This window comes from Pelobates fuscus, chromosome 3 (genome assembly GCF_036172605.1).
Source record: "Pelobates fuscus isolate aPelFus1 chromosome 3, aPelFus1.pri, whole genome shotgun sequence".
Classification (NCBI taxonomy): Eukaryota; Metazoa; Chordata; class Amphibia; order Anura; family Pelobatidae; genus Pelobates; species Pelobates fuscus.
Genome location: NC_086319.1, coordinates 387,133,349 through 387,160,809, shown reverse-complemented (window position 1 = coordinate 387,160,809; position 27,461 = coordinate 387,133,349). Strand labels below are relative to the sequence as shown.

The 27,461-nt window shown below is 40.2% G+C and overlaps 1 protein-coding gene across 4 annotated transcripts in view; it reads right to left on the bottom strand.

Moving 5' to 3' along the window:
- Window positions 1–12,833: 12,833 nt before the first annotated feature.
- Window positions 12,834–27,461, bottom strand: part of ACHE (acetylcholinesterase (Yt blood group)) — a 68,172-nt gene continuing 53,544 nt past the window's right edge. Inside the window, exons 1-4 of one of the 4 annotated variants that reach the window (XM_063449640.1) lie at window positions 27,277–27,432; window positions 16,259–17,797; window positions 15,852–16,021; window positions 12,834–14,011 (exon numbers count right to left, since the gene is read on the bottom strand). In XM_063449640.1, the coding sequence (XP_063305710.1) occupies window positions 13,890–14,011; window positions 15,852–16,021; window positions 16,259–17,775 (1,809 nt within the window). In that variant the 5' untranslated portion in view covers window positions 17,776–17,797; window positions 27,277–27,432 and the 3' untranslated portion in view covers window positions 12,834–13,889. The other 3 variants (XM_063449642.1, XM_063449644.1, XM_063449643.1) reach the window with 3 other exon arrangements.

The window sequence follows — 27,461 nt, the reverse complement described above, 5'->3', positions numbered from 1 at the left end:
ACAAGAAGAAATTAAAATACCAGGTTCTTGTGAGTCACAAAAACCTCCTCAGATGCTTTCATCATTTGAAATAACTGCTGGTCGCTATGCTATCCTGGACAAACCTAGTGAAGATGCCATGGAGTTTAAACAGAGTGAAGGATCTCTCTGGAAAAGGCGATCCACAGAGGAATTGCAGTTGATTTGTGAAGAAGAAGCAACTGCCTCTGTTTCAATAAAACGATGGGGATCTCAGGGTGACAATATAGGAGCAGTAAAGAAGAAGCGCTGAGTCTTCTTGGATTTCATGACTTTACATATATGCTCGCTTAATGTTAACAGTTTGAGATTAAAAGAGAGTAGAGACTTACTCTATACTTTTCTGAAAGAACAATCATTTGATGTGTGTTTATTACAGGAGACAAGATTAAGAAATAATAGCCAGGTTTTTTGTGCTAAAAGAGAATGGACAATGGGCCCATCTTATTGGTCATTTGGACTGGAAAGTTATGATGGTGTGGGTATTTTGTTTAAGAACTGTGATTTTAAAATTGATCGGATAGTGGAAATTGTTTCAGGTAGATGCCTTTTGTTAGATTTTACACTTAATGATGTGAGATATCGAATAATTAATATATATATGCTCCTCAGATAATAGCAGGTAGGAAGAAAGTGTTTTTAAGTGTAAAACCATATTGTTTCACATCCAAAGTGTTAATTATGGGGGGTGATTTTAACTGTGTGGTAAATAAAGAAGATCGAAATAGTAATTATACAAATTTAAAATATGATGAAAATTTTCTAAACAATCTGATCAGTCAAGCTGGTCTGATAGATACTTTTTTTTTTTATTTTTTATTTTTTTTATTGACAGTTTATATGGTACACAGACAGTATATACAATTTACACTTTCAGCATTGTGCAGAGTTGTGTCTAAACATATACATCTGATAGTTGATTTCGTGATATTTATATCCTTTATTCTTGTGGTATATTTCAAGTCCATAATACCTTATGTCATTCTTATGGTCGGTATTGGGAGTTTCAACTCTGTCGGGTTTGTTGTTTTCCCACTGTCAGTTTGTACCAATTTTATATTGTATAGTCATGCTATAGGGGTAACTTAGGATAAATGGTTAGGCGGGGAAGGGTTGGCGAGGAGGGAAGGAGGGGGGAAACTTGGAAGGGGGGGGTCTGTTGTTCCCATTGGTTTAGTCTTGTCTCTGTTGTTGTTGTTGGGCGAGCTTTAGGGTGTTGTGGTTTATCTCTCACTGCCCACGCTTTGGCCTCCGGTCTGGAGAGTCTTGTAGTTGTCCCATAATTCCCACGCTTCCACCCAGAATCTTTTGGGGGTTTGAAAAGCCCTAGTTTGGCATTCGTAAATACGTGTCATATCTAGGTGCTCCATACAGGTTTCTATGAGAGGTGCCTCCTTCTTAAGCCATGCCTTGGCGATAGCTGACATAATGGTTACTGTTACATGGAAGATAAGATACCTATGTGTTTTAGATATTTCCAGTGGGAAGTGCTGTAATAGGAAAATTTCTGGTGAGAGTGGGATCTTTATGCCCCCTACATTTTGTATGAGTGCTTTGGCGAAATTCCATAGTTTTGCGATATCTGGGCAGCTCCACCACATGTGCCAAACGTCTCCCACGGCATACCCACATCTCCAGCATGCCCCCGAATGTTTAGGGTCTATGACCTTCATTTTGGCTGGAACTATGTGCCATCTATATAGCATTTTTTTTAGAGATTTCCGTGTGAGCAGTACATAGTGAGAATTGTCTATTGGCCGTAAAGATCCTCTGCCACTCTACGTCCGGTATATGCCTACCTATATCTTGCTCCCATTTCTTTATGAAGGTCAGTTTGCGCAACTCTATATGTGGTTGATAACTATGATAGATTCTGGACATTATACCCACGGATGTCTTCGTGGTTTGGCATAGTAGTGCTATCTCCCGTATTTTGTCAATTGGTGGTGAAGCATGTTTGGTCGTTGTATGTTTTGAAATCCATGAGATTATTTGTCTATATGCGAATTCCGCATTGTTTGGGAGATTGAAGTCCTGTCTTAGCTTTGGATAGGGAGTGGGGTCCCCCTCTTTTATTATTTGATGGGTGAATTTTAGCCCCTTGTCATGCCACCCTTTGATGTTGATATGTGGTATTAATAATTCAAAGGATTGGAGCAACATGAATGGGAGTATCCCGTCATTTGGGTTAGTGATTTTCATGTATTTGTCCCATTCTTTCAGTGTTAGGGATGTCGTAGAACACATATGTGGGAATTTTCGCCTGAATCGTTTGTTTATCCCAGCTATAGTGGCGATTTCAAAACCCTCGGTATGAGCCGCTTCTATTTGTACCCATTGTGGAGGTGAGGAATGAGACCGAAAGGCTGTCACTAGGGGGGTAATGAGTGCCGCCCTGTAATAATGCTCTATGTTCGGGATACCCATACCTCCTTTCTTTTGGGGTTGATATAACGTGGATGCTGCCACTCTAGGTCGCTTATTGGCCCAGATGAACTTGCCAAGGACATTTTGGACTTCTTTTAGATAAGTGGCTGGAAGAGGCATGGGGATGGTTCTAAACAGGTATTGCAGTTTGGGTAGTATCAGCATTTTTACTGCGGCTATTCTACCTGTCCATGATACATATTTGTTTTTCCAGTTCATTATTTGGTGTTTAATTGTATGGAACAGAGGGAGGTGGTTGGCCTTAAATATTTTCTGTGTGAGTTTCGGAAACTTTATTCCAAGGAACGTTAAGTGGTCTTGCCTCCACTCAAAGTGAAATGAGTGTTGAAGGGTTTTTTCTAAGTCAGCTGAAGTGTGGAAGCACATGGCTTGGGTCTTTGTAAGGTTTAGTTTATAGTACGAACATGCGCTATAAGTTCCTAATAATTTGTGGAAGGCTGGCATTGACACCATTGGGTTGGTTAGTGATAGCATTATGTCATCTGCGAATGCGGTAATTTTATATTCCTCATCTCCTTTTGATATACCTGTTATTTGTTTATCTTCCCTTATTGCTTGTAACAACGGTTCCAACGCCAAGATATATAGAATTGGGGATAGCGGACAGCCTTGTCGCGTGCCGTTCGTTATCTGGAATGGCTGTGACGCGAATCCGCTGTTTGTTACTCTAGCTGAGGGTACGGAGTATAGTGCTAATATTAGATTGAGCAATTTATTCGGGAATTGGAATTTGTTCAGTACTGCCTTGAGGAAGTCCCAGTGCAACCTGTCAAACGCTTTTTCTGCGTCTAGTGACAGGTGCACACAAGGTCCCCTCTTTTGTTGTTTGGAGTATAGTAGGTCATACAGTTTTCGTGTACCATCTGCCCCTTGCCTTCCACTAGCAAAGCCCACTTGGTCATTTCTGATGATCTTAGGAATCACAGATGCCATTCGATTGGCAAAAAGTTTAGCCAAGATTTTTGTGTCTGTGTTGAGTAATGATATGGGGCGGAGGTTCTGTGGCTTGTTTGGTGGCTTTCCCGGTTTGGGCAGAGTTACTATGTTTGCCATCAGCATGTCCTGTGGCATGATTCCTGTGGCAAGTATCTGGTTGAACGATTCCACCAAATGTGGGCCTAGGGTATTGCTAAATTTTTTTATAATAGGAGTTGGTGAAGCCGTCCGGCCCCGGCGATTTGCCGTGTGGTAGTGATTTAATAATTTGTTGGATTTCAGTTATGGTTATCGTTTCATTTAGTGTGTGTTGTTCTTCTAGGGATAGTGTGGGTAACTTCATCCGCGATAAGAAGTTTTGTATCTCTATATCATTTGGTTGATGTGTTAGGGGGTCCTTTTTCAAATTATATAGGGAGGTGTAGAACTCTGCCATCTCCGCGAGAATTTCTTGCGGGTGGTACGTCCTACCCCCTGCTTTAGTGTGCATATATGCTATTTTGGAGTGGGATTGCTTTTGTCTGAGCAAGGATGCTAATGCTTTCCCAGCTTTGTTTCCCTGCGTATAGTGGTTTAGTTTTAGTTTTTGGAGGGCATGAGCTGTGTCCTCCACTAGTAATTCATTTATTAGTTTTCATAGTTTTATCAATTTCCAGCAGATTGTCTGATGAGGGCGTTTTAATTTGGGTGGACTGTTTCTCCTGTAATGTTTTTAATAAGTCTCGGTATTTGGATTCTCTAGCTTTTTTGAGATAGGTCGCTCTACTAATGAGCGAACCCCTAATTACTGCTTTATGCGCCTGCCATGTAGTTATGGGTGTGAGCTCTGGGAGCGAATTGTTATGGAAGTACTCGTGGAGTTCTTTATTAAGTTGTAGACAGAACTTTTCATTTTGTATTAGTGCATCATTCAGTTTCCAAGGGGCTCTACCTCTGTGGTCTATAGTGGACTGAAGTGTTATGGAGGTTGGGGCGTGGTCGGACCATATTATGTCCCCTATCTCGCTGTGCTTGACCTTTTGCAGTATGGTATTGGTGACTAGGATCATGTCAATTCTGGAAAATGATTCGTGTACTTGGGAGAAGTATGTGTATCCTTTTTCGGTGGGGTGTTGTATTCTCCACACATCATAAAGGTTGTGGTCTGACGTTAATTTAGAGATTGCTTTACATTGTTTTAGTAGAGATTTGGCCCTGGGTGCATTAGGGTTTATCGATGTATCCGCAAGCGGATGCATGACATGATTGATGTCTCCGCACAGTATTGTTGATGCCCTTTGTGGGGATGGAATTTTATTAAGGACCTTAAGTAAGAAGTTTCTTTGGTTTGAATTGGGGCTGTATACTCCTACCAGTGTATATGTGGTCGTATTGATGATGCAATGTATTATAATATACCTGCCGTGCGTATCTTTCTTAATTTGTAGCAGTTCAAAGGTGAGCGACTTATGAAAAAAAAAGGATACCCCCCGTGATTTAGAGGAATGTGTTGCGTGGTATTGGGACGGGTAGTCCTTCTGACCGAATTCCGGGACCCTGTTATGCTTGAAATGAGTTTCTTGCACACACATTACGTCTATGAGTTCTTGTTTCATGGATTTAAGAAGCAACCTCCTTTTGTGCGGCGTGTTGAGTCCCCTTGCATTGAGTGTCTGTATTTTCATACTAAGTGGAGTATATTATGAGGGCGCTTGTGCCGTATAACATCTGGACTCGGGTATGTTCGCTGGTTTTGGGGCTCTGGTTTATTGCATATATGTGTGGCCCCCTGTGGTGCGGAGCACATGGCCTACAACAGGGCATGAGGTTTTGTATTTTTCTTTGGTTAAACAATGTCTGTTTTTTTTGGTGGTTTGTTAGAGTTGTTGATGGGAAACAAGGCAATGTATCAATTTCGGCCAACTGGGCCATTTTAGAACTGTAGGAAGGGTTGTAACTGAGGAAAGGGTAAGGGTGGGATATATACAAAACTCCCCTAGGGGAGGCTGGGTACTGATATGTAGTACCATGGGGTAAGGAACTGGTGGTTCCAGTTAGTGGCTTTGGGTCTACCTATGCGGTTGCTAGGGCGTTGAGGAAAAGCCTCTATATGAATTATTATCCCTTCATCTTGTAGGGTCTGGTGCCAGTGATAGGTAATGCTGGGGATCTATATTGGGCTCTAGTAGTCTTCACAACCTTATTCCGTCTGAGGGTTATACCAGTCGGTTCACAACATAAGCATACATATCATATTTGCTGGAAAACCATATTCTGTACATTGTATATATATAAAATCCTATCTATGCCCTGGTGTCTCTTATTCTGTGTGATACTTAAGTCCCCTTACATTCCAACTCCTTATTTGTCAGCTAAGTTTCCCGCCTTTATTAGCTATCTACACAGTTTGTTCATTAGAATTCTCGTCCCCAACGTGGGGAGAACTGGAGATATTTTGTTAGTTTACTCTTCTATCATAGTATGTAACTTTGGGGTGCAATTAAAATGATAGCCTATCTGCCTGTAGTCACTGTGGTGCTAAGGTTAACCTATCATGAAGCACATGTTATCTATCTTTTTACATTAACATATATCAGTGCAGAGAGGGGACACATGGAACAAAATTATAAAACATTAGAGCATCAAAGTTTGCAACTAAACAGTGGGTATTATAGTCCAGGAAGATTCTAAACATAGTGCTGTCTGGCTGTGGAAATGATTATGGTGCAGAATACTTGCGGATTAGATCTCTCCTCACCGCGGTGAAGCAGCCTTCCACTCCAGCGGCAGTCGGTCTGTCGGGTTTACCGTGGGCCCCGGTAAGAGCTCTGTCAGTCCCCATGCTCGTAGTTTGCGGAGGCCCTCTTCTGGTGAAGCGAAGCTGTGTATGGTTCCTCCCTTGGTGACCAGCATCTTCGTCAGGTATCCCCAACGAAAGCGTAATCCTTGCGCCCTCAGTATGTCCGCGACCTGGGAAAAGTCTTTCCTTCTGCGTAGAGTGGAGGCTGATATGTCCGCAAATATCTTGATGTCCGGGTAGTCCACCGGCGGCGTTCCTTTGTCGCGGCTTGCTTTCAAAATTAATTCTTTAATATGAAAATAATGTGCACGTAATAGCACATCTCTCGGTGCTGTGTCTGGCAGGAACTTCGGTCTGGGTAGGCGGTGTATTCTATCTATTAACATCATGTCGGCCGGTATATCCGGCGCGTAGGCCTTGAACAGGCCTCTTGCGTATGCTTGTAGATTTTCTGGTGCTATATTCTCGGGGACCCCTCGTAGGCGCAAATTGTTCCTGCGTGCCCTGTCTTCAATGTCTGTGAGTTTGACCTCTGTTGCTTCCAGCTTTTTTTCCAGCTTCTCTACATGGGAGGCCAGATCATTGTGAGCTGTGGCAAAGGTCTCCATTTTGGATTCCACATGTGAAGTGCGTTTCCCCAGTTCTTGGACATCTTTTCTCAAGGAGTCCACTGAGTGTTGCCAGTTCGTAATCAATTTCTGTGATTGTTCTTCCAGCGCTGTTTGCAAAAAGGTTTTAGTTATTTTATCCTCGTCCAGGGCGTTCTCTGTGTGTCCCTGTGCCTCGAGGCCTTCTTTGCTGGCTTCGCCATCTTGCATCGTTGCTCGTTGGGTTTCCGGCTCTGTATAGTTTTTACTACCAAACAAATTCATTTTTTCGGCTTTGCCGGCATTCTTCTTAGTCTTCTGCTGTGCCATAGTGATGTTTTGAGTTGATTTCGTGCCCTATATTGTCGGATGCTTGTGGATTATCGACCCTGCTTGCCGGAGCTCGGATCTATGCGTCCATTACTCTCGGCAGTTGGCCACGCCCCCCCTGATAGATACTTTTAAATATAATTATCCTACACAGCGAGGATTTACATATCATAAAGGGAGGTGGGCAAGTCGTATAGATAGACTTTATGTAAAAAATCAAACTTCATCTTTTAGATATAATCTAGTCTTGGTAGAATTTTCAGATCATGATATGATTAGTCTGTCCTTAAAGGTAAAGGAAGGAATAACATATGGGAAAGGTATCTGGAAATTAAACTCAACAATACTTGATAATGAAAATGTTAAGCATGAATTCATTACTTTTTATGAAGATCGAAAAACCACGCAGTGCTTATACGACACGATGTCGAGTTGGTGGGAACAAATAAAAAAAGATATTAAAAGTTTTTTTAAATCAAAAGCTAGAAAAGAAGGAAATCGTCAATATATGCAATATCTTGCCCTAAGACTTAGACTTAGTAGATTATATTCCTGTGAATTCAAATAGCATTGATCAAGTTAAGGATAAAATGAAAAAACTCCAATATGACCGTATGATCTCTCTAAAAGCTGAAAAGGAATTTGATAGTTGGGGTTTCACAGCCCCAGATCCTTTTCAAGCGTGTAAGGAAAGAGTATGTAAGAAAGCCATGGCAGGACTGGTAGATCAAGATGGTGAAACACAAACAGAAAGTAAGGACATTTTAAATATTGTCACAAAATACTTTAAAGGGAAACTCCAGTGCCAGAAAAACGATCCGTTTTTCTGGCACTGGAGGGTCCCTCTCCCTCCCACCCCCCAATCCCCGGTTACTGAAGGGGTGAAAACCCCTTCAGTCACTTAACTGGGACAGCGGCGATGTCCCTCGCCGCTGTCTCCGCCTCCGCGACGCTCCTCCTAGTGATTACGTCGGCCGGTGGGCGAGACTAATCTCGCTCACCGGCCGAGGAGACCTAATGCGCATGCGCGGAAATGCCGCGCATGCGCATTACGTCTCCCCATAGGAAAGCATTGAAAAATCATTTCAATGCTTTCCTATGGGGTTTTGAGCGACGCTGGAGGTCCTCACACAGCGTGAGGACGTCCAGCGACGCTCTAGCACAGGAAACCTGTGCTAGAACCCAGGAAGTGACCTCTAGTGGCTGTCTAATAGACAGCCACTAGAGGTGGAGTTAACCCTGCAATGTAAATATTGCAGTTTATGAAAAAATGCAATAATTACAGTTGCAGGGTTAAGGGTAGTGGGAGTTGGCACCCAGACCACTCCAATGGGCAGAAGTGGTCTGGGTGCCTGGAGTGTCCCTTTAAGCAATTGTTTGCAAGACAGCCTATCGCAAATGAAAATATTTTAAAATATTTGCAAGATGTTGATAATCCAGTGTTAAAGGCAGTGGATGCTGAGATCATGGTTAAGCCTATAACAGAGGAAGAAGTTAGAAATAGCATTCAATCATTAGTTGGGAAGAAAAGTCCAGGATTGGATGGGATAACTGCAGAGTTTTATAAAGTGTTCTTAGATCTTTCGGTAATGGACCTTGTAGTGCTATATAACGAAGTGCTAACTCTGGGACAGCTGCTGTCCTTCTTCTTCTTCTAGTTTCTTCACAATATTGTAGCAGCAGTTTGGTAGATAATGAATTCTGAAATTTTTATTGAAATCCTTTAAAGTTATACACTGACCAGTCACAAGATTAAAATCAAAGGTAAAGTGAATAACATTGAATATATCATTACAATGACACCTGGTAAAAAGGTGCAATATATTGGGCAGCCAGTGAACAGTCAGTTCTTGAAATTCATGTGTTGGAAGAAGGAAAAAAGCAAATAAAAATCTGTTACTTTGATAAGGGTCAAATAGTGATGGTTCGACAAAGATGGTTAGATCATCTCCAAAACGGCAGGTCTCGTGGGGTGTTCCCAGTGTGCAGTGGTTAGTACCTAACAAAAGTAGTGCAAAGAAGGACAACCGGTGAACCAGCATCAAGATTATGTGCCCCCAAGGCTTATTGATGCACAAGGGGATTGCTAAAATGGTTTATGCTGGCCATGATAGAAAGATGTCAGAACACACAGTGCATCACAGTTTGCTGTGTATGGGCCTGTATAGCTGCAGACCGATCCCCTGTTCATAACCAAAAGTGCCTTCAATGGAGACTTGATTGTCTGAAATTGATCATGGAGCTTCGGAAGAAGGTACAACTAAGCACACATTTGAAGGTTAAGTAGACATATGTGGTCTGTCCGGAAACAATCCAGCCATTGTTAATATAACAAGAACAGTTTGTGCGACACTGATGTGACCTGGCAGCCAAGGAGAGTGGACTGGAATGCGCATGCATGAACATTGTACTAGTCAGTGGGGGCACTAGACTCACCATTGCGTGATCATGTGTACTGTGTGGTTGTTGCATTCAAACTAACTGCACAAGTAGAGGAACAAATCTGCATAAAATTTTCCGTTACACTTGAACATTCTTCCGCAAAAAATATTTGCATGATTCAGAAGGCTTTCAAGGACGATGCAATGAATGCAGCACAAAAAAAAGTGTGTCACAAATGCTTCAAAGATGGTCGAGAATCTGTTTTGGTGCCCTGTGACTTCTGGTTTTTCCCCAAACTAAAATCAGCTTTGTAAAGAGATTTCAGGCCGTCTATGAGATTTAGGAAAATACGACAAGGCAACTGATGACTATTCCAACAAAGGATTTTGCAGAGTGTTTTGAACATTAGAAGAGATGAGGTCGCAAAGTGGACTTAGGTGTCATTTCCTATGTACAATATTTCTTCTATATCTATTCTTCTCTATTTTTCATATTACATGGCTGGATACTTTCCCAACAGACCTCGTATATTTTGTTAGCACTGGAAGAAGACTGTATATAAATTGATTTTAAGTGGTGTGATGAGAGCGCTGAGCATTATAATATATGGTTACTCAGCACACTACATAAATAAAGCATCTCTAAACCTGCTGTTATACATTTGTACTTTATTTTGATAATACATATATACATATTTTGGACTCTGGAATTGAGTCCAAAGCCTAATTAGGCACCTTTGGGAATGTCATACTGAGCGTGATACGGCTCTTTATATTATGTGTGGTTCTTCTATTTATCTCATTAATACTGTGTTACAGATTACAATATGTTTTTTTCCTTCTATTTCATTCTAGAAATATATATATGTATTACAACTCTGGGCACTCTATGCCATTGACCCAACAGTGGCCATTATATCATTGGAACTATACATTATACTAAGTATCATCTTGCATAAACATTGGGTGCTATTTCTTTTTGTTTTTTATGTTTGATAAAGATAAGGTGTTGAGATAACACATTTTATGAATACAGTGTTTACGTCTTTTAGTTATTAGAAGCTCCACCACACTTTTTTGTAATTTTTAATGGAAGAAGGTGGCCTGGTCTGATGTATCACGTTTTCTTTTAGATCAGGGGGATGGCCAGATGCGTGTGTGTTGTTCACTCAGGGAAGAGATAGCTAGCGGAGACAGTATTGGATCCTGGCATATATGTGGATGTTACTTTGACATATACACCAACCTAGAGATTGTTGCAGACCACTCCTTCATGGCAGTGGTGTTCCCTGATGGCAGTGGTATCTTTCAGCACAATAATGCACGCTGACACACTGCAACAATTGTTCAGGAATGGTTTAATTAACATAACATAAAGAGTTGAAGGTGTTGCTGTGGCCTCCAAATTCCCTAGATCTCAATTCAATTGACGCTCGGTGGGATGTGCTAGAACAGGTACACTATAGTCACCAGAACAACTTCAGCTTATTTCATTTGTTCTGGTGAGCATAATCATCCCCTTCTGGGTTTTTGCTGTAAACCCTGTCTTTTCAGAGAAAATGCAGTGTTTACATTACAAAACAGTGATAAATCCACTGGCCACTCCTCAGGTGGTTGTTAGAGGTGCTTCCTGGGGCAGTGCTGCACAATGAGCCGTACTGCCATTCAGTGTCTCCACCCTCTGCATGCAGACACTGAACTTTCCTCATAGAAATGCATTGATTCAATTCAACTCTATGATGAGATGCTGATTGGCCAGGGCTGTGTTTGACTTTGCTGGCTCTGCCCCTGATCTGCCCTTGACAGTCTCAGCCAATCCTAATGGAAGCACTGTGATTGGCTCAGACCACCAACTCTGATGATGTCAGCAGACAGCACAGAGGCAGATTTTACTATATTTTTAGGGAGGCAAGATGGCGGTTTTAAGAAAATACATGTTTGTGTTCCTGACCTTATAGTGTTCCTTTAAAGAGTAGTTGCTAATGTTTTGGTGCCAGTTACTACCGGACACGTTCAGAGGTTTTGTGGAGTCCATGCCACCAGACATCAGAGCTGTTTTGGCAGCACAAGGTAGACCTACACAATATAAGGCAGATGGTTTTAATGTTGTGGCTGAGCAGAGTATATCTTGATGGTAGATTTCAGAGAGATAAAACAAATTATTACAGCCAACCCAACTCTTTTTCTTTCCCTGGGTATGCTATTTAGAATGGACACAAAGAATCATATTGACCTCAAGGGACAAATAAATCAAACAGATATTTTAAGAAGAGTCAGAAGACACCCTTTCAAACATAAAACCAGCCACACAATATACGTGATTTTATCTGCAACTTGGCTACCAGACAAGAAATACTTTTGGGTATTTTTTTTAACTGTCAGTACGTCATATGAATGTTTGTATCCATTTAAAGAGGCTTGTGAATTGACTAATGACTTTGTTCCTTGGATATATTGCTAATTCAAGTGTAATTTCCAATACAGGAGTACACTTTAAGTGAATAAAGCCTCCGGGGTTGACTTCTCCTCTCTTTAAAGCAATACTTTGTGAATGGACACCTTTATCATGGGCAACCTTATAAAAATATATAATATATATATATATATATATAAATATCTTATATCCTCCCACTACCATAAGAGCCCTCTGCTGTTTTTATGTGTTTCCTGGTGGTGCTAACAACCTTACGGTGCAGAGATAACATCCTCAGACTTTCTTTGTGCTTTACTGAGGTGCTGCTGCTAATTATTGTATTCTACTCGACACTAATGTCCAATTGTGTAAAAACTTCAATGGAATAATGGTGCGAGGAGTACCCGAGCATCAGCTTACCTGGAGTGATTAAATCATTATCTAATAGTTTAACCCCAAAGTCATTAATCTGGCACCCATCAGCTCTGCTCCTTCACTTCCGTTTCCATCTGAGCTCCTCATTCACAAAACGGAGTGACAAATGTATGTAGCTCGCACGGGAATGGAAGTGAAGGGGCATAGCTGACTGGAATGTCCCTTTAATGCATTTTTTTTTACACTGAATTCCTGCTAAGGCCGACACTGGGAGAAGCCATCATTGATGACTAGTTTGGTTTACTGACAGATTTCATTTTAACATTCATATAAGGAAAGTACACACAAATAGTTTTTTTTAGTACACACAAAGAAGTCTTGGTGAAATAGTCATGGATTTTCTGAGAGCGCATGAACCAGCCATTACATTATCAGTGAAGGATTGTTCGAGTAGCATGTTAAATATTAAGTACTGGTTCTATATTGTAACAGGCTGTACATAGAATGTATTGGGTGGGCGTAGTAATCCAAATTTTTTTTGTAATGGACCACTGGGTAAACATATAATTGTAAAAACAAATAAATTAGTTTTATTTTAATATAACTCATAAGTAGGTGGGTATTATACATTGTACACATATGATTGTTCATACAGCAGTATTGCATGGAAGTCATTGGGTTCTCAAAAAGTGAGGGGTTAAATGATGAGCAGATGATTGGAAGAGATCAAAGAATGCATACATATATTGAAGGAACTTAAAGATGTAGCAGTATTCATATAACCTGACATTGATTGGAGTGTGTGTAAGACATGTTATTATAACGTGAGTATGTGTATTTGTAGCTAATGCTGAACATCCAACAAGTAGGCCATTGGGTATAATATGCGATGTACAGTCAATGTAGGGGATCAGAGCACATATAGGTTTGCTCATGAAGGGAAACAAGTAAAATGGGGTTTGTTGTGGTGCACAATAAATATAATGCATTTAGTGGGAAGGTAATTATAGGACAATACATACAATGTATGCATAGTTATACTATACACAACATAACCTATATCAAGGGAATATTTTCACTTTGGCATCTGGTGGGAGGTATGAGGTCTGACATTCACAGCATCACAAATAAATAGCATACGCATAGATCTCCCACCATATATATATTATAAATATGTATATATATTATATATATATATATATATATGTATATCTTTTTTTTTTCTCATCAAACACTATATACAGAAGGACATGCGAAGGGTCACAGCATAATACAGAAGACATGCCCCTGGAAGGAGGAGGGGACGTACAGTACAAAGGACAGGAGCAAACACGAGATGTAGCGAGGAGTCACAAAATGCATGTGTAAAACTGTTTATGTGTCTAAGTATATATCTCGCTGAGAGCACTTGAGTGACAGTGTGTGGGTTTATGGGGATGTCTGTGTTGTGATGTGAATAGTCTCACAGATTATTACATCTCCTATGCATTGATGCAGTCTGGAGGAACTGTGCAGCAAATTCAAGATTGCAACACAATTATATCACAGTTTTCTGCTGTTTTTTTTGTTTTTGTAGAACTGAGGATTGTGATTTGCAATGGCATAGTGATGTCACAGTGGTGTCACAGCTCGCTACAACGCTCTTGCTTGCTATAATGGTCAAACTGATTCTTCCACCGCATCATGTAGGCACTCCAGCGGTGAAATTCTACCTTCCACTGTCGCTCTGCTTCATCAATATTATCTGAAAAAGAAAAAAGAGAAAAGGACAGGGGGAAGAAAAACAGAGAGGGATCAAGGAAGAGAGAATAAAGAAAAGGTGTGAGGTAAGAGCAAGAAAAAGTACAGGAAAAATCGAATGAAATTGGGACAAAAAAGCAGGTGTAGAGTAGACGGGCAGTAAAAGATAGGTAAGGGAGGAAAAAGTGTGCATCAGTCGTGAAATATCTGACTTCCTCACCATTTGTGATTATGTTATTACAGAGTAACACCTACCACGAATCAAGGGTTAGTTTGTTAGACCTTATAACTGGGGGTATTTAATTGGTTGGGTGTTTTTGAAGATACATTTGGAGAAGGTGAAGGACACAATGGATTTGTGGTTTGTTTAACTCAGGACTGGGGACAACAGCTGATGGCATTAATAACACCAGGACCTAGAGGGTTAGATTGAATTGAGTAAAATAAACTGAAGCAAGCCAAGTTTAGATTGAATTTTGAAGGCCTATGGACAAAGGTAAACCATAAGTCACAATGCAGTCATGGTGTGTAAAGGTGGAGAAAGAGTTTGGGTTTAGTTGTTCTGTCTGAAAGGTTAGTACTAATGATGAAATAATAATAAAATTGATAAGCGAATAATTGAAGATGGTAATGGAGATACTCGAAGACGGCAAGCACCACCAAGTGCTGATGAGAAGTAAAACAAACACATGAAGATGTGATGGGATGAATACAAATAAATAAAATTAATAGAGAAAATGAATTGAGTTATTTAGGAAGAAATCAAGCAGAAATAAATTGCACAAATAGAAAAGCCAGAGTTAGAATAAAATGAAATGTTTATTGATTGTGATAAGGGATGAATAATGACAGGTGTGATCAGAACGAAATATGAAAAACAGATAGAAGAAAGACAAGATGAAATATGTTTTCTGTCCAGTATCTGTGCATGTTAGAGGACAGGTGTCCAAAGAATTGTCAATATTGTGTTGTTGGCACAGTGTGAGCAGGTTTTTTCCGGTCAGAACCAAGGTATCAAAATTTGTGCTTTTGACAGAATTGCACACAGTGTGAGCAGTGACACAAGGGGGCTGTTTCGGGAACCGTTCGAGTAGGGCTCTCTGGTCACTACAAGGAAGAGAGTCATTAGACATATTCTAGGGCAGATATCAAACAACACATTTATTTTTTAGATTTATAAAACCATTCCCTTTAATGGATGTATGATATCTATATCTCAGACAGAAAAAGGCATAGTCAGCACCTAAAACATCTGTTACCATGGATTACCTAAGAAACAGATGGCCTTAGCTAGCTATGCCATAGATCCGGCCCTTAGTGGATCACACCAGATGTATATATTTTATGCAAATAGTTAAGTAAATATTGGACGAACTTGGGTATATTCAGTGGGTTAATGCAGGGGTTGATTAGTGGTCAGGCTATTGAACAATCATTTTGGTGCTCTTGGTAAATGTAAGTAAGTTTGGATTAAAAGCAAAGTTAAAGTTTGGATATTTAGAGATCAAGTGAAAGCAGCAAACATATTTAGAAATCACAGGCTAGAAATTGAGAAAACAGTTCAAGAGTTTGAAGATCAGATTTAAAAGAGTTAAAAGTCAGAGAACAAAAGGTCAACAGTTAACATTGGTAAATAACATGCTAGTTGGTTAGTGGTCAGAAACCAGATCAGCAGTCCGTCAGTCTGATTTTCAGGCATGTGGATACGACAGTCAAAAAAGTTTGTTGGCAAATAGTCAAAACATAAAAATATGATATTAGGTATAAGATGTCTGAGTTTAGATGTATATCTATACACGATAGCTTGGTTTGAAGATAAAGGGGTCAGGGAGAGTTTCTGGTACCTGTGATGTTGAGCAGTTTGGGCAGGAAACGGTTCCAGAAGATACACGTCTGGACTCTGATTCCCTGCAGGTTCTTCGCAGGCTTGTTATTGAGCGCTATGTACCTCTGCTCTGTCCCAGTGTACAGAGGCCAACGTTGTAGACGGACATCACTACCTTCATTTGGGTCACTGGTGGGAAAGGATTATTGTAAGATAAAATCTATTATGTAAACGCTCCTCAAAACACCTCTTTAAAAATGTAAAACATACTACAGAAACTTTTATAATATTCACCCAATTCTAGATATTTTAATACACTCTATGTAAAACCATCTGCTTAACCAATACCCTCTCCTACCAGTTACCATTATTCAGCTCTCTCTAAAAAAAAATAACCCTTTCCCCTTTATATGCCTATTTCCTCACCCGGTCCTTGCAAAGTTAGCCCAGTATCGCATAATCTTCCGGCTTAACTCTGCTTCTTCTGGGGTATAGTTCAGACTGACATCCAGAGGAAGACCAAAGACAAACTCAATCTCATATCCATGTGGTACACCCATCCACTGTGGCCAGGCTAAGTTGGATGCCCTGTGGTCAAAGAAGTAGGCATACACCCTGTTTCCAAACTCTGATGCTTTTCCAGCAAAGTGAGTCACAGGACAAATTACGTTTTGATCTCCCACCAAATCATCCATTGCCTCCCGGTTCTTAGCACCAGCATGTTCATCTGCCCAGTCTGTGTATTGCATTACCACTGCCTCCAGTGCAATGTCATTAGCCATTGGAACACTCATCTTAACACCTCCTAAAAAGTCTTCTCTTGTAAGTAGGCTCTCATTGTTCTTGCTGAATCCTGGTGCTCCATAGAGAAGGAAATAAGAACCCTCATTCTGGTTAACTCCTACAATCAGTGGACATGACTTAAACCTCCCCATGCTCATCAGGGTATCAGGAGGCTCAGGAAAGAAGTCTCCATCAGGCACAGGTACAAATGCAAAGCGGAAGATGCTGGGGGTTGGCAGCACAGAGAACTCATGATCAATCAACATCTGTGGTGATTTTGTTCTCATGCAATTCAGCAGTTCAGTGTCATTTCCAAGTCTGCAGTCCAACAACTTGCCCAATAATTCTGCCCGTCTTCGACCTTCTTGTGCTGTTACAGTTGCCCAAGGTGTGTTTGGAGAGCCACTTTGAAGAATAGCTTTGGAGAACAGAGGGTGGCTGCCAGGTGAAAGAACATGCATGCCCGCTGATGCACCACCAGCACTTTCCCCAAAAATGGTGACTGTTCTGGGGTCACCACCAAAGAATGCTATATTATCTTGAACCCACTGCAGTGCCAGACGCTGGTCAAACAGGCCCATGTTCCCTGGAGCATCAGGGCTGCCTGGTGTCAATGTCAGAAAACCAAAGGCTCCAACTCGATAGTTCATGGAGACTACCAAAACATTTTCAGCATGACTCATATACCGTCCATCATAGACATCCAGAGAGGAGGATCCACTATAGAAGCCACCACCATAGATCCAAACCATGACTGTTGCATTGGTAGGACGTGGATGAGGGACCCAGACATTTAAGTATAGGCAGTCTTCATTCATGGGACGATTAGGGTTCCACATTTCAATGCCAGGAAAGCCAGGATATAGTGTGTCAAAATACTGATAGCAGGCATTCGGGTAGGAGGTTGCATCCCATACATCTCCCCATGGCTTCTTGGGCTCTGATCGTCTGAAACGCAATTTGTCCACTGGAGGCTCAGCGAAGGGGATGCCTAGAAAAGTACTGACATAACCCGAGAGTACTGGAAGCCGGACACCACGTACTTTACCAGAACGAGTAGTGACCAGAAGATCAGAATCACTTTGGGCAAGGGCTTGAGACAGGAGGAGAAGAAGAGACAAGGTGCAGAGACACAGTGGGGTGAGGGGCAAGAGTGGCATAGCTGGTTCTCCTTGAGATTACCTAATGGACAAAGCAAAAAATGTGAGAGATGAAGAATTGTTATTCCAACAGAAATAGTGAGGTACATAGAAATCAGTACATGTATTTGCATTTTACACAAAATACAGTAACAAATGAAAAGCACATTTAAAACATGTATTGCCTTGTAAGTTGTACAAGTGGGATATATGTTAGAATTGGGTATTAGGAATAAATGTTAAACAATGGGGTAAACATTAGCTTAAACATTGGGTTGCATGTTAGTGTAACAGGAGTTAGAGTCGAGCATTATAGTTGTAAGGGTTATTAGATAAAGATTAAGGATAAAGATTAGAGGTGGTAGTTATGATTTGATATTAGGGATGATGCTCAGGGTTAGAAGACGGAGGTTGGGAACAGAAAATAAGGCTGGCGGCTTGGGTTAGAAGCTCAGAGTTAGACGATAGAGGTTAGTGATAGATACTTGGGGTGGTGTTTAGAGTTAGATATTAGGGGTTATGGTTAGGAGACAGATATTACGGTTAAGAATTAAAGAAGGGTATTAAGATTAGGCATTGGGTATAAAAGTTAAAGATAGTGGAATGATGGTCAGAATTTGCAAATAAAAGTTAGAATTAGGTATTAGAGGTTCAATTAGACTTAGGCATTAAATACAGAGTGTAGAATTAGGAAATACAAGTTAGGCTTAGATATTACAGATGGAATGTACAGTTGGACAATTAGAGCGTCACTAACAGGGGTTAGATTTAGGCTTTAGGTTCTTGTTAAAAAAAAAAAAAACACAAGGACCCCTGGTTCTAACTGTATGACAGCAAAGTAATAGGTTTTTCACAAAGATGAGAATTATTTTCATCTTAGCAAACTACAGTAAAAAATATTTGCAAACTATCAATAAGAGATCTGTCAATTTTTCTGTGTGGAATGTCATCATAATTATAAACCCTCTTATTGATAATTGATTAAAAAACGCAATTAAATGCATGTGAATCCAGCAGCCAAACAGAACCCCAGATATCCAATGCTAAACTAATTAGCATTCCCACCATCCCACTGTACAAGTGCACATAAAATTAAATATTTGAACTGCCTATAGTTGACAGAATCCCTTGTGTATGGCCAAAGGACATAAAATCAGCTAGAAATGTTTTATACTCTTTTTTTTGTTTGTTTCACACTAAGCAGATTTAATTCTCAAAAGGCCTTTTTTTTTTTCTTGCTGTGTGATGAATTCTGATGGTAGATCCTTCTAAATTTAAATTTAAATTGCTGTCACAATTTGTGTCTATGTAATTATTTTTTCTAAGACTGCTACTATGTAAAAAATAACAATGGAGCTTGTGAGTGGCGGGGAAGGGGGTGGGGGAGTTCTGACAGGATAAACGTAAAAATCTAGTGTATGTTGGTGTGGAACTGACAGCTCGCATCGCAACTCCTTCCGATTGGGCCTCTCCCTTTCCAAACACTGTCACTCATTTTCTCCCTGTCCTATTTTCCTTAATTCTCCCCTTTAACAAATGTTCTTTTTTTTTAATTACACTTCCTTCCTCATTTCTTTTTTTTTTTACATTTATTGTGCACCAGTAGCACATACTTTTTAATATTTTTTTGGGGTCACTAACACAGTAATGCAGATAGAACAGCTGTGACCTCTCTAAACCAGAGACAAGTTACAAAAGTGTCAGAGAAGGTTACTGCAGAAATGAGGCATTGTGGGTTGGAGAGTGTACGGACGGACGTCTCTTATCGTAGCTTCTGTACCCTAGCACGGGTGGGGTTACTTCTTATCAATAACTAGCAGGGTTCACTGACTCCAAAACTGACAAGAAACTGAACTCTTGGCCCAACTTTCCTTAGTTCTCCTAATTTCCAACGTTCTGATATTTCACAGAATTGAAGAATTTGTAAACTCTGGTATCTTGAAAGCGCTCATTAAAAATAAGTAGTCTCTCTAGTTTCTAAGCAAGTGAATGCGTATAACCTCTAATGCAGTTAACTTGGTAAATTCAGCGTATTTATAATTCTAATTTCTCTGTAGGTCTTGATAATTGACAAGGCCTGATGGGTAGCAGGCTATAATTTGCAAGCCATGGTAATATGCACACGGATCCTTCTCTGAGCATGGGGCCATTCAAAAATTCTAATATCTCACCCAGCTCTATTATATGTTTCTAGATTCTAAAAATGTGCAATTGTTTGATGTGTCAGAGGGCTAACATCATTTGAATACTGTAAATGTATAATATAAATTTATACTTCACGGGACCAACGGAAATATATCCAGAGGGCATGCAAACGATCTCACCTCACCACCCAACACCTTGAGTAAATCCCGATGAGGGGAGAAAACGTAAATTATATGACAAGGTTTAGAAATGTAGAAATATTTTGCTTTGATTAATAAAAAATAAAGTAAACAATGTAAAATACAGCGATTCAATACTGATTAATATTGCGTTAGAATATTTGGCTAATGAATCCTCACTTTGTGCCGACTATATTGGGCTCTAAAAAAAAAAAAAAAGCTCCAGTATCTCTTGCCTCTTTTGGACCAAAAACATGGCACGCATGATGTGCTATAAAGGGATGTGCTTTAACCCTTGGTCCATGAGGAATTGTAGAAGAAGAGACTTGGCTGCACATAAAAATAATAAGATTCCTCTATTCTGTGGTTGAGGAGCCATAAACGATATGCACCTTGACAATGCAATGAAGTCCAAACTAATTTAACAAATGTAGCATGAATACCCAGTGGTATTTCTGAATGCTACATTGTGATTTAGATATCGATAATTTAGTCAATTACAGTCGCGATATATGACGCTGGGCCATTTAAATAATCTTGAAATGTTGACAATTCAAAGTGAATTGAAAGTGACAGCTGACTTGGAAAATGTTTCCAATTCAGCGATTTTGGATTGAAATTCCTGAGAATTTTCACTTGTGTATAACTCTGCAAGACTTTGGAGAAGGTACCACCAGTGTCTAGCCCAGTGGTTTCCAAACCAGGCATCAAGGCCCCTCTGCCAGTCCAGGATTTAGGCATTAGTTGTGTCTAAGGTGTTTTTAGAAAAATAAAAAAAACACCTTGGAAACTGGGTAATCCCTAAATCCTGGATTGGTTGCCTTGAGGACTGGTTTGCGAACCTCTGGTGTAGCGACAAAACATTCCTTGGGCCTGGCACATCCTGGACCAGGAAATTCAGTTGGGCCTGGCACATCCTGGACCAGGAAATTTTGGTACCTCATGACTCATCACCAAATTGGTCCAAAGAAGGAGGTGCTTGGTCCTTATAAATACATTTTGGCCAGAGGCTTCTGACTCATTAATCCTTCAGACCATTTCTACATACACCGTGAAGAAGGGCACTTGTTGACATCGTCTTAGTTACTACTAATCCTGAGAAACCCCAATAGAACATTTTCCTGTATCTCTACCAATCATGCTTAGGTTTAAGGACAATGTTTTACTGGAGATCTAAGGGATCTCAAAACAGTTTTATTAATGCATGTATGCATGTCCTGTGCTCTGATCCTTTTCAGGATTTGAAATTCCAGTCTCCAAAACAAGTTTTGTATACTACAGGATCCAAAGTAAGTAAAAATGCTGATATCTCCAGAAGATCTGACAATTTGAAAATTCAGATAATCTAGAAAACTTACAAGATCCTAATAAAATGCATGTTGCTTTTTTAAAATTTCTGATAAATTCTAAATTCAGATACATGCCCAGACTGTAATAATTGAATATTATTTCTGATATTCCTCCAGAGTGCGTTCATTTGTAAATTCACATATGCCCTGGGTTCTCGGAATTTGTAAATCCTGGCGGTTTCCAAGGTCTGGATAATATTAAACATCAACATCTCTCCAGGTTTGGATAAATACCCAAGTCTTACATATCAGATAATATGCTGTCTATAATAGTCCGTGGGCCCTGGCCATCTGATAAATCAAGTATGCCTTCAGTTCAATCAATAAATCGTTTGCTGATACGGTTTTTTATATCTACTAGAGATTATATGCAATATATGACATTTCACTGTGTGATACCAATCTGTTTTTGCCAACATCAGTTAGTTGCTAATATTTTTCACGTTCTGATATTTCTAAAGGGTCATCGAACTACTAATCTCCCCGAGCTATTGATGACTGAAAGAAAATAAATAAATAGAAATATCACTTCTGTTATAATAATTAATAAACTGGTCTTAGTCTGCCTCTGACCCAGATTACCCCTTCATCCATTCCTTGTTTCGCTGCCAGTTTCAGCTGGGGTGCTAAACGTAGTGGATATTTGGTGGGGGACTTGGTGGGGGGGAAACACACTTCCTGCAGCTGTCCGTATCTATTTTTGGCAGAGTCTCAGATACCATTTCAATAAACATGTATATATATATATATTATATACGCTTCACCGAGTGGAAACACTTACAGCACTATTAACTAAAGTCAGAATTCAAAGTGAATTTCAAATTTAAGCCCAGAGTTGCCGAACATAGCTGTTTAGAGAATGTTCCCAGCTGGTCTATTTTGACCTCACATTTGAAATTTACTTTGAATTCTGGCCTTGGTATATAACCCTGTTAGTGTGTCAGTGCACTCTGTAAGTCCGTACATCTACACGCTTGATTTCATATCCATTACTACTTTTAGCCTATCGGTATGCAGACACAGATAGAGTCATGCGGTGTGATATACATGTGAATATTTGGACATACATTCAGATCTTTAGCATTGACCTTCTTTAAAACATTTTTTTTTTTATTTATTAAAAAATTTAAACATTTATTAAAAAAGAGTAACAAATACTATCAAATAAGAATTTTGTGTATATATATATATATATATATATATATATATAGCCAACACAGAAATATGTGCAAACAAAATATATATTACGTATATATCTCTAATTAGTATGATAATAAACACACTTGCCAAACAAAAAACAAAGCAAAAGTAAATAATTAACCCTTAACGAGACAGCAATGCAATACATTGTTCCTCGCTGTAGTATGCAGAGGGCTAAACGTGGAAGCAAAAGTCTGATACAATGTTTTGGTACAGACAGAGACAATATTTTATCTTGGTGTAACAATAAAACAGAGTGATCTGTATATACCACCTATCACTGTCACAGACACACGGTTTCTGTGAAAAAAAACCACCTGTCGGATACTTACATATGTATGAAAATTACACGCGAGCTGTCAGACAGAGGCACATCCTAATTTAGAATTCACATGCCAAATAGAAGGCGCTGCAGAATGCCTTGTGGATGATAAATATAATGAATGAAATAGTCGGAAGGGGAGGGGAGGAGTAGAGGGAGGAATAAAACTGGGAGTAATTGAGAGGGAGGATGAAGGGGTTGTACTGAAGGCAATAGAAGCAGAGGATATAGCTGGATCAGAGAACAGATGGTTTAAATGAAAGGGAGGGTCAGGGAGGATGGACGGCAAAGAGTAGAGAAGAAATGTTGCTTTTCCTTTTAATCTCATTAGATATTACTTCTGCATGGGTTTTACAGACAGACAGACAGAAATAGGGGGATTCCATAACATCACTTGTATCACATGTCACAGGCACATGCTGGGTTCCAGGGGCATCTAGTGCAAGTACTGTAGCATGGTGTCATCTAAAGAATGGACTGTGCAGTGATGCCACCTAATGCATGAACTAGTGCATGAACATGTAATACGAGCAATGAAGCCCAGTGTCAGTAAATACAAGTACTGGAACTCTGTGTCACCAAAGAGGAGTACTAGAGCCCACGGTCAATCAAGACAAGCATTGGAGCTCAGTGATACCTATCGTGAGATACTCTGGGCCACCTAAGGCAAGCATTGGAACGCTCTGCCACCAAGGCCAGGGACTATTGAAAGTATTTAGAAAATTGGGCACCCTAGATGGGCCGAATGGTTCTTATCTGCCGTCATATTCTATGTATCTATGCAAGGCAAGCAATGGAGCTCTGTGCCACCTACTGCAAGCACTGGAGCCCTGTGTCACCTAAAGCAAGCAATGGAGCTCTATCCCACCTACTTCAAGCATTAGAGTCCAGTGACACCTACCGTGACCTCTGGAACCCTGTGCCACCCAAGGCAAGCATTGGAACGCTGTGCCAACTATGGCAAGCACTGGATCCCTGGGTCACCTAAAGCAAACATTGGAGCTTTGTGCCACCTAAGGCAAGCATTGGAGCTTTGTGTCACCTAATTTAAGTACTGGAGGCCTGTGTCGCCTACTGCAAGCACTGGATCCCACTGTCAGCTGATTCAAGTACTGGAGCTCTTTGTCACCTAACTCAAGTATTTCAGCTAATGCCAGCATTGGAACCCTGTGTTATCTAATTAATAAGCTTAAGCTGTCACCTTAACCTATCTATCAGGATTAACCTGTGATACCCAGATAACCAATTCACTGTAACGCAGACATCAGATATTCCAGTCACCTCAGTCCACAGGCCAGATACTTCCGTCACTTCAATCTAAAAAACCACAGTCACCTTAGTTAATACACTCAATGACACAACTAAATAAACCTAAAACCAGTATGTTTTTATACACTAACACATGATATGTCATCACAACCACTGCTGGTTCAACTCCTCAATCCAAATCAACCACTGGAGGTCACTGTATTCTACACCCGAACTCTGCATAGCACCTCAACACAACCACTGGAGGTCACTGTAATCTAAACCTAAACCCTGTATGGCAATATATTTATATTTATGGTAATAAAAGATAAGAACTTGGATAGATACATTTACACATTTCTTAAAATCCTGAGTGATTACAGAAATAAATATTTTACCTTTTATACTGTGACCTGTGATCAAATGGTGCATGTCAGTGTCCCCTCTGTTTCACCCATGAAGGCCATTGTCATGTGAATCCAAGCCCCCTATGTTTGACTCATGAAGGCCATTGTCACATGAACCAAGCCCCCTCTGTTTGATATTATGAAGGCCATTGTCATATGAACCAAGCCCCCTCTGTTTGACTCATGAAGGCCATTTTCATATGAATCCAAGCACTCTCTGTTTGACCCATGGAGGTCATTGTCATATGAATCTAATCAACCACATGGAAGACACTTTATATTTAACTCAAACCCAGCATTACCGATCTACAGCCATTTGAACAGAATTGCTTCATTCCACAATTAATCAATGAAAGACTATTTGATGATCACTCTGAAATCATTATGAAATGAACCCGTTTCTGTATTTCATTACTCGTTAATCCAAGGACTTTTAAACTATCAACTAAAAAAAGCTTGTTTGAGCAGGGCCCTCAACACCCTCTATTCCTGTGCATCCAGCTTGTTGCAAATACATGTCTGTTAGTCCACCTATTGAACAACGTTACCGAATCTCTTAGTGCTTTATAAATAATAATAATAATAATAATAACTAAAGCACTTAACACTACACTTCATCGACCATAACTCCAAGCACTGAAAGCACTGACTCCCAATTGCAATATTCAAGAGTCAAATACTACTATGTAAAACTAATCTGCTGTCCATCTGTGCAAGCACTAGAAACCACGGAAGTAGGACACTGAATTTCACTTCTTGTATTTTATCATCAGAACGAAGACACAGCATTGTATTGGCCACGAATGCAAGCTGTGAGCACTGTTCAATGTACACCAAGGACTGCATTCCCTTAGTTCACAATCAGTTTAACCAACTGGTTTAGCTTAAGCACTGCACACCACCCCTCATTAATCCAAGCTCTGCCAGATCTCACACCCAAACGCTAGTGGTCAATGCTAGCTTGGACACTTGTGTCACTGCAGTTTATCTTTCCAGCATTGTAATGTATCTGTATTTTCATCCATCTGCCTGTCCACCTATTTATCTACTCACCCAGTATTTAGATATAATTCCCAAATGCACTGTCACCTACATACGCTCCGTCACCTGCATGCACACACATTTCCACAGCTAAACGCATTCACTTTTCTGTATCAACACAGATTTCAGCCATCACTGGCACCGCCTGAAAGAGGAAAGTGTTATGCAAACACAGGCTCACATTTACAAACACTAACAGACATTCTAATGTAAACACAAGCTGTAAATACTCACTGATACATAAACTGAAACATAGAGTGAAACCAGAAAACACACCTCACATTCTGATATCCACAGAACGACACAGATAATTCTCATGTTAATATTGGACATAACTATAGACACATGAAAAAACAAGTGTAAAGCACCTATAAACACCAGGATAACTTCACAGTGCTTAACCTGTTCATATTTGTCCATCCATTGCCCAGTGAGTGTTTGCTGCACACACACACACACTCACACCTTTCAACCTTCCTTGTATGTCACACATATATACATCAATCCTTGTAGATACACAACACAACATTCCCTATGTCACACATACAAACACACAGCCCACTGCCCATCTTCTGGCTGTACAACTATGCACACTGGCCCTTTCTGACAAACTCTCTATGTAATCTAACTCTATGTCTGATATATACATAGACACACACACACACCATTCCCTGTATGTCACCTATTTATATCCACCCACCACAACCACTATGCCACATTCAACATTCCCTGTATGCCACACATATACAAACACCATTCCCTGTATGCCATACATACACCATTCCCTGTAACATAACCAAGTTACAGAATGTTACACACTTAAAACTATACAGTTTGTGTATGTCACATATACACATTATACACAACGCCTGACCATTTTATCACACATAGTTCAGTCCCTTCCTGTCATTCTTAAACACTATTATATATCCCAGGTCCTTGTATATTTTACAAATAAACACACATCCCAGCACCTAAATATTAATCATATACAAACTCAGTAAGACCATGTATATTACCCATGTACACACACATGTACACAGTCCATTCCCGGTATATAGTAAGTGTACAAAGTCCATGCCCTGTATATAGTACAAACAGCCCATCACACACACACACACACATACCCAGCTAAGTATTTGTATATTGCACATAAATATATAGAGAGATTAGTCATTGGATATTATACACACACACACACAGTCCAGTTTTTGTCTAATACTCATGCACACACAGAACAGTCTAGCATCCTGCATGTCACATACACAGGCACAGCAAGATTCCCCAGATCTAATATGTCTACACAACGTAATCACTGACAGGCATCACAAACACACAAGCACAATCCCTACATAGCACACCACACAATCAATTGCAAGCCAGCTTCTAGTAAACATACAACACACACACACACACACAGTATACACATTATACAATTACACTCCTACATCACACATCCCTATAAAGTCGGGCACTGCTGTCTCACACACCCAAGCAGACAGAAATCGGACCACAGATCCACATTAAAGCCACTTACCTTGCTGATGCCACCCCCTGCCCACAGCATGCAATCAGCACACACCATGACAGCAGCACACAATGCAATGTGACAATTGTCAGACAGGATTTACCTGAGATTCAATGATTATTCTCAAATGTCTCTTTTCACATCCACTCTCCTGCCTGACTCTCCCTCCCTCTCCACAGCACAAATGTATCTCTCTCCTTCTGTCAATGTATCTCTCTCCTTCTGTCAATCTCTCTCTCCTCCCTCTCCTGGGGTCAGACCCCCTCCCCAGCTGCTGCCAATACCCCT